This window comes from Natator depressus, chromosome 1 (assembly GCF_965152275.1).
Source record: "Natator depressus isolate rNatDep1 chromosome 1, rNatDep2.hap1, whole genome shotgun sequence".
Lineage (NCBI taxonomy): Eukaryota > Metazoa > Chordata > Testudines > Cheloniidae > Natator > Natator depressus.
The window spans coordinates 5,482,067-5,490,446 of NC_134234.1; the positions used below are offsets into that span (position 1 = coordinate 5,482,067).

At 43.6% G+C, this 8,380-nt stretch overlaps 1 protein-coding gene across 1 annotated transcript; it reads left to right on the top strand.

The window, feature by feature from the left end:
* Positions 1-315: 315 nt before the first annotated feature.
* Positions 316-1,959, top strand: LOC141978458 (olfactory receptor 52N4-like). Its single transcript, XM_074940619.1, has one exon. It carries the CDS (start codon positions 316-318, stop codon positions 1,252-1,254), a length of 939 nt encoding a protein of 312 aa, XP_074796720.1. The 3' UTR covers positions 1,255-1,959.
* The last annotated feature ends 6,421 nt before the right edge of the window (positions 1,960-8,380 follow it).

The following is an 8,380-nucleotide window of genomic DNA, read 5'->3' on the forward strand; positions in this document are numbered from 1 at the left end:
TTTCAAGCTTTTCCCTCCAATGGGCATGCACATTGCAGTTTTTGACATTGAAGTCCATCTGCCATCATGCTGCCCATTCACCTTGCTTGGTTAGCTCCCTCTGAGGACTTCTCTGGACCTGACTATGACCTAAATAATCTGGAGCCATCTGCAAATGTTGTCATCTCACTGTTCACCAATCTTTCTCGAGTGTTCATAACTATACAATATTTATTGTACTTTTTGTTATAAAACATGTAACCCTCCCCACTCTGCTTCTTTCCCTTTACAGACATCTTGAGCATTTCTGAGCCCAAACGATGCACAGAACACCTCATGGCAGCTTTCAACCTCAGTGACTCTGATCATTCATCATTCATCCTAACAGGCATCCCTGGCCTGGAAGCTGCTCACAGCTGGATTTCCATCCCTTTCTTTACGTTCTACATTATTGGCCTGTTGGAAAATTTCATGGTTCTGTTTGTTGTAGGCAAAGAGGAGACCCTGCATGCACCAATGTACCTGCTGCTCTGCATGCTGGGGCTCACAGAAATCAGCGCGTCTACTGCCATCGTGCCAAAGGCACTCTGTATATTTTGGTTCAATTTGAAAGGCATTACTGTGGGTGGCTGTCTCACCCAGATGTTCTTCCTTCACGTGGTTTCTGTGACACATTCAGCCATCCTCATGACAATGGCCTTGGATCGCTATGTTGCCATATGTAACCCTCTGAGATATGCCACCATCCTCCCCAATGCACGAATAGCTAAGCTAGGGCTAGTGTGTTTGGTAAGAGCTGTTCTCTTCAATCTGCCCCTGCCTCTGCTCCTGAGCAGGCAGCCATTCTGTGCCAACCGCATTATCGCCCACACGTACTGCGACCACATGGCTGTGGCAAAGATGTCGTGTGGGGACATTACAGTCAACAGGATATACATCTTATTGGTGGTATTTATAGTCCTTGGGTTTGACCTGACACTTATTGTTGTCTCGTATGGTCTGATAATCAGGGCCGCCCTCAGAATCCCCTCCAAGGAAGCCCACCAGAAAGCCCTTAACACCTGTACAGCCCACATCTGTGTGATTCTGATTTCTTGTACTCTCGCCCTCTTCCCTACTCTGACACACTGGTTCAATCAGGGCATCACTCCCTATGTACACATCATCTTCGCCAACCTGTATTACCTCCTCCTTCCTATGCTTAACCCTATCGTTTATGGTATCAAAACCAAAGAGCTTCGTGACAAAGTGCGCAAATACATCTGCAGAATGTGATCACCTGGGGCCACTGACTCCAAACCTCTGTGACATGAGGGGGGAAATGATATCTCCCCATTAATCAACGGTGTTCTATCCAAGTTTGGCTGAGCTCATCATTGTGGAAGTTCACAGACTTTAAAGCTCCTCACACCTAACATCTTATCACTCTATCACCAAGCACTGTTGCTGAGTTCCTCTCTCTGACCATATCCTGATCACTTTCAGTGTCACCCATCAGCCCCCACCTCTACACACCATGTCACTTGGCATTCCTCTTACTTCCATACCAGCAGAAGACACTGCAGCTTTCTGAAGCAATGTGGCTTCCCATTAGACCCTGTGTGAAGAGCATTCTTGATCAGTTTGGTGAAATAAAGCTATACTTTCTGATAGACAAAAGAAAAGAAAAGAAAAGAAAAGAAAAGAAAAGAAAAGAAAAGAAAAGAAAAGAAAAGAAAAGAAAGCAACTATAATTCTGAACTTCTTTATCATAACTACAGTGATCTGGTGAGCAAAATTTACCTGATTTTTCTAAGACCAATAATTCAGGAAGCCCAGAGGATAAACCAAATGTTTCTGTTGGAAAGTGCTAGTACAGGAAAGCTGCTGCAAGAATTGAGGATATTGTACCAGAACTTCTTGCTGAGAGTTGTGAAACTGTGTGTTTTTGAGAACTGGACCATGTTACCCTAGATTTGAGGGGTGTGTACCCCAGAATATGATCAAGATAATGGCAGCCATAGGGTGTGCATTCAGTCACTATGAATTAATAAAAGAGACCATCACATAGTTAAGTGTTAATTGGAAAGCAGGTTTCAGAGTAACAGCCGTGTTAGTCTGTATTCGCAAAAAGAAAAGGAGTACTTGTGGCACCTTAGAGACTAACCAATTTATCTGAGCATAAGCTTTCGTGAGCTACAGCTCACTTCATCGGATGCATACTCTGGAAAGTGTAGAAGATCTTTTATACACACAAAGCATGAAAAAATACCTCCCCCCACCCCACTCTCCTGCTGGCAATAGCTTATCTAAAGTGATCACTCTCCTTACAATGTGTATGATAATCAATTTGGGCCATTTCCAGCACAAATCCAGGTTTTCTCACCCCCCCACCCCCACCCCCCACACACAAACCCACTCTCCCGCTGGTAATAGCTTATCTAAAGTGACCACTCTCCTTACAATGTGTATGATAATCAAGGTGGGCCATTTCCAGCACAAATCCAGGGTTTAACAAGAACGTCTGGGGGCGGGGGGGGGGGTTAGGAAAAAACAAGGGGAAATAGGTTACCTTGCATGATGACTTAGCCACTCCAAGTCTCTATTCAAGCCTAAGTTAATTGTATCCAATTTGCAAATGAATTCCAATTCAACAGTTTCTTGCTGGAGTCTGGATTTGAAGTTTTTTTTTTTAAGAATTGCAACTTTCATGTCTGTAATCACGTGACCAGAGAGATTGAAGTGTTCTCCGACTGGTTTATGAATGTTATAATTCTTGACATCTGATTTGTGTCCATTTATTCTTTTACGTAGAGACTGTCCAGTTTGACCAATGTACATTATCATACCTTAGTCTCTAAGGTGCCACAAGTACTTCTTTTCTAATTGGAAAGCAGGCTTTTAGATGCAAGGTTACAATCTAGCTGGCAGTTCCTGCTAATCAGAATGGGAGGAGTGAACAGACAAGTAAATATATGAGAAAGAAAGTAGATAAATGGATGTAAACCTTGACTTTAGATGCCTCAGATAGTAGAAGTTTTTTGAAAGTTAGGAAAAGTGATGATCCAGTAGGGGTCACTATGACCTATGTGTTTTGTAGAAGTTATAAAAGATTACCTAATACAGAATACTTTGGAGCAGCTCTCTGAAGCCATCTTTAGAGATGTTTTTCCTGACACTCTTTCTCCCTGGTGGGTGAGCAACTGGCCACTGCGAACCTGCTGTTAATTACTCAATACTGTTCCAGATGTTAGGTAAAAATGTGAGATATTCTACACCTATTGCTTATGTCTCTGTGTGCTTAAATAGAAGAAACTGCAGAGTTAGAAAAGAGCATGTTTACTCGTATTTAATCCTTGATCAGACAGAATTGCTGTGTTCTCATTTCTTTATTCCTGACACTGCCTGGAGTGAAAGAGTTAAGTTGCCCCCCCGGGGGTTTTGAAAAACCTGTGTAAGATATTGCTGTGTTAAACTACGAAATCGCCTTGGAGACTAATAACTTATCACTTTTCATAGTCACTTGTGCAGTCACTTTCAGCTAGAACTTTCAAAATACATACTAACTATTCCCGTTGTCCAAGGGATCAAACGTAGGTGTTGAGATTTCATTTTGGACTTTGTGAAAGAGTTGAAACAGAGACTGCCATGAACTGTCCAGGTGATTAAGGAGGTGGTGGAATCTCCATCCTTTTAGGTTTTTAAGGCCGGCTTGACAAAGCCCTGACTGGGATGATTTAGTTGGTGTTGGTCCTGCTTTGAGCAGGGGATTGGATGAGATGACCTCCTAAGGTCTTTTCCAACCCGAATCTTATATGATTCTATGATTGAATTGCTTGCAGTAGTAAGTCCTTCATGGCCTATATTGGTCGATTTCTCATTTTGCCATTGTTTCATGGAGACCTTGGACATTTGGAGCAGCAGTGGAGAGTTTTGCCTATGGTTCACTGGCCTCTTACTCAGAACAACCATGGAGAACAGTTTTGTGTTGAAGGTCTCAAACACATGCATGCACAGGGGACAAAGGTTTTAGTGAACTTGACTTGTTTCTCTTTCATTGCTGTTGCTATCAAAACTGTGCAACAAGATTCAAGAGGAACTTTAAGAAAAGATTTGTCGTGTTAGGGCATGCATGCAACAACAACATCTGTTGTGAAGCATTTGCACCAGCAAAAGAAATGTTCGCACTGGTCACTGCTGATATGTATGGCCAGCAGCAGAGGCATTCTTCTTCTTCCAGTGATGGGAGCAAGGATGAAATGTTGCCTTCGAGAGATTAACAGTAACAAATTAATTCAAATCAAAATATGGACATTGACTACCTTCGATGAATGTATTTAGAAAAAAAATCTTGATCTTGTTTTTACACTACATATGTTTTGGGCTCCTTTTGGTTATTTTACACCGTTACAGGTCGTTGAGTTTTTTTTTTTTTTAAACACCTGCCAACCCTCAGTCTGGATATAAGGACCAGTAGTGGGGTTTTAATTTTGAATTTGATTGTCATCTCATGGCTTTGTTGCTAATGTGGACAAAGTCCTGCTAGTAATAAAAAAACAAACAAACAACCCTTTGTTTCAAGAAATACATTTAAGTTGATTTCAGCTACATTTAGATTACTTTGGAAGTGATTTGGGGCTCTTAATGCAGTAGAATTCTGTCAAACCTGAGCAGCACCTCAAGCTGAACTGGACGCACAGGAGAAGCATCCGGAAGCACAAGGGCCAGAGAAGCAGCCCCGGAGGCAAAGCTGGGCCAGAGCCAGGGAAGCAGCACTGAGCCAGAAGAGCCAGAACTAGGCTGGAGGCAGAACAGCAAGGCTGAGGCAGCGCTGGGGACCTGCAGCTGGAGGAGACCAGAAGTCAGGGCTGGATCGGAACAGACCAGCTGCGCCAACAGGGAGAGAAGGCTGAACTACAGCGGGGAGCTTCGGGTTCAGAGCCAATGTAGCTATTCTATTGTATGTCAGCCATGCTACAAGTAACTTGACAGCCAAGCACAATGGGAAGAGCAAGGTGGGGCCACGGGCAGAGGGCTCAACACAGGGAGATGTCACCAGACTTCAGGTCCTTGAAGGCTGGACTCAGAACAGGGGATGTGACTCTGAAGGGAGGGTAGCTGCTGGGGAGAAAGGTCCTGCCACTTAGAGGCTGAAGGTGTGTGGCCACTGCCAGACCAAGTGTTTGACCCAGGGTATCACCGCAGCACAAGCAGAGCCTGGGCAGGAGGCCTGGGACGAATGAGGAACAGACTGTGAACTTTCCTAACATCCCAGAGATGGTGGTTTGTAATGTCCCCATCCCCAACAAGTGGGGTTCCTTATTTCCTTGAATCTTTCCCATTTTTTCCTTATTTTTCTTCTAGTTGGTGTTTTCTAAATTATATTAGGTTTGAATTTAATGAAGTCATTAGGGGGTCAGGGAAGCATCTGGTGTGAAGGGAGTAACCCAAGTGGGGACACCCTAGCCCCTGTCCTATGTGACCACGATGAGACTGGGGTTTCAGCCTCCCAGGAATCCAAGACCCAGCTGTGACAAATCAAGCTGTCACAAATCAGCTGTGACAAATCAAGTCTGAAGAGAAGTGCTTGAGAAGGGCAAAAAGGCAGGGGAGCAGCTCATTTTGTGGTAGACCAGAGAGCAAAGGAGAACATTACCAGCAGATCCAAGGGAGTTCAGCTGAGGGAAGTTCAACTGCCCAAATGAGTTCAACTGCCCAAATGTCCCTCTCTGAGGGAAGGGAGGGCCTGCTGCAGGGATGCCCTGAGAGGGAAGCATTCATCTCTCATCTGAATGCTGGACTTGATGGATCCCCTTTATTTGCTGTTTGGACTATCCCAACATCAAGAAAAGGAAAATGAAGTGCTTTATAAAAAAGAGATTTGTCAAATAAACCTCAATCTACCATATATGGAGAATTAAGGTGGCAATCAGCTAAAAATCACCACAGTTAAATTAAACGTGGATACTACGTAATAGCAACTGAATTAATGCTGTATGACTGCACTATTGCTGGATGGTATTATTGCTCTGAGTCATTTACAATGTGCATAGCATTGAAAAAACTCTTTAACCAACACACGGGTGAAAATCAACAAACAAATAGCAGCAAACAACATGAAGGGAAGGGGAAAAAAAGTGTTAAACAATATGTTACATAGTACCTACAAAAAGGGGAAACAATTTCCCTGTTAGTACCAGTCACAATTTGCGTTAGTGACACTGCATCCTAACGGAGGCCCATGTTATTCAAAACAATCCTTCTGAGTGTCTGGGTACCAACACTACATCCTGACACAGCAATATTCGATAAATTGTTGACTGTCCGTTCAGTAGGCTCTCTGGAAGACAGCATCCATAAGAGAAAATTGGATCTACGTCAGCTACTGGTGTGTCACAGAACAATGCAACCCCTGGACCAAAGAAACTGGACATTCCTGTTTCCTGCCCAGTAAATTTTACCAGAGGGCATCAGCCAGCTGTAAGATTAACCTACAAAATGAATGGACAGTACTGTGTAATAACTAATTAGAAGACGTTCATATAGAAAGGCCTCTTTTGTAAGGTCACTACTCCCAATGTCTGTTTCACGTCTCATACACATAGCACTGTGAAACACACTGTAACAATGCCAAAACACTCAGGCTACTCGTAGGGATGATACAGGTGATAACTCTAATTGCCCTAATAAAAGTGTTGCTGTCTGCGGCACCAAAGTAAAAGGGCCAGACGACAACACCAGATTGGAAAAACATAATTATGCTTGGGTATAACGTGGTGTTGTATGTAAACATACATACTGCACATATATACACATATGTCACAACTATAAAGGGAAGGGTAATCAACTTTCTGTATACAGTGCTATAAAATTCCTCCTGGCCAGAGGCAAAACCCTTTCACCTGTAAAGGATTAAGAAGCTAAGGTAACCCCGCTGGCAACTGACCCAAAATGGCCAATGAGGGGATAAGATTCTTTCAAATCTGGAGGGGGGGGGAACAAAGGGTTCTGTCTGTCTCTGTGATGCTTTTGCTGGGAACAGATCAGGAATGCACCCTTACAACTCCTGTAAAGTTGGAAAGTAATCTAGCTAGAAAATGCGTTAGTTTTCTTTTGTTTAATGGCTTGTAAAATAAGCTGTGCTGAATGGAATGTATATTCCTGTTTTTGTGTCTTTTTGTAACTTAAGGTAGATCATTGAAACAGTGACCTTGTGAACTATTCAACTGTTAAAGATAGCGACGGTGGAGGGAGTTTGTATAATGAAGGTATCCACAGGCTACTGTGAGTGGCACCCAAACCCTACAGAGGGACAGCAGAGCCCACAAAGCTCAGAAGCAGCATCTGATCCCTCTGAAGCATCTGGCACTGTTCACTGTCAGGATCTCTGATCTGATCCACGAGAGAAGGATAATTAAGTGAATGTTTGTAAAACCCTTTGAAGATGGAAAGTGCTCTCAGCAGGGGAGTATGTTGTGTATGAAACAGTTACGATCCCTCTCCCACTGAGCCCAATTTCAACCAGCCTCTTAGAGGTGAAAAGCTGAAAATAGCATCACCCGCCCTGCAAGACAGAGTAAACAGACAAACACACGCTATTTGGGAAAGATCCTTCTTAAGGCGAATTCCCCACTCTATCAGTTCAAGTGCAGAAGGTGGGGGCCTGCAAGGATTCTACAAATTAATACTGACCACTCCAGGTGTTACCCAGGGTTCTTTCAACCCACAGCTCTTGGTAACTTTTACTCTGTGTGAGGTGGTGTCAGGAAATAAATCAGGGGAGACACGGCTGTCAGTCCGATAGATGGCCGGCACAGACAGGACAACACAAGGCTGCTTTCACTTGACTTGACTTAGTCTCAAGCACTAACACACGTCCGCAAAAGGTTAGTAAAACACCCCCAACCCTTGATAATTACCAAAGCTGAGTGTGGCTCTTGAGTGGCACACCGGCAGGTTTCCGGTAGCCAAATCTTCCATCTGCCAGTGGGGACTGCAAGATATATCCAGAGAGAAAGTCCAAAAACAAGTCCAACTACCTCAAACTTTTCCCCCTTATTTATACATTTGTCATAGAATGACATTTCCCTTAAAGAAAACTTGTTAAGTAAGCAGTTTCAATAGTCAAGCAAGAGGTTCCTTCTGATTATCAATTAACCAGGGGTGGGTTTTTCCAGACTTTTCAGCCTTGAGGCCCCAATAGACATTCCTGGGGCACATTCTGCTCTTCGAAAATGCGTGTATTAGCCACTTCAACACAATTGCTATCAGGAAGGACGCGGGGTCAAGCTGCACTTTCTGTGGCACCCAAAACTCCCCCCCCACATTCCTACCTCGGTCAAATTGAGAGTGCTGAATGGCCAATTTACAGCCTGCTGACTTGGCTGCTTTTAGCAATAAGCCATAATGGTTTCAGGCACTT

Excerpts from the sequence above, each read along its gene's own strand:
- LOC141978458 (XM_074940619.1), top strand. The coding sequence starts at position 316 with ATGGCAGCTTTCAACCTCAGTGACTCTGATCATTCATCATTCATCCTA.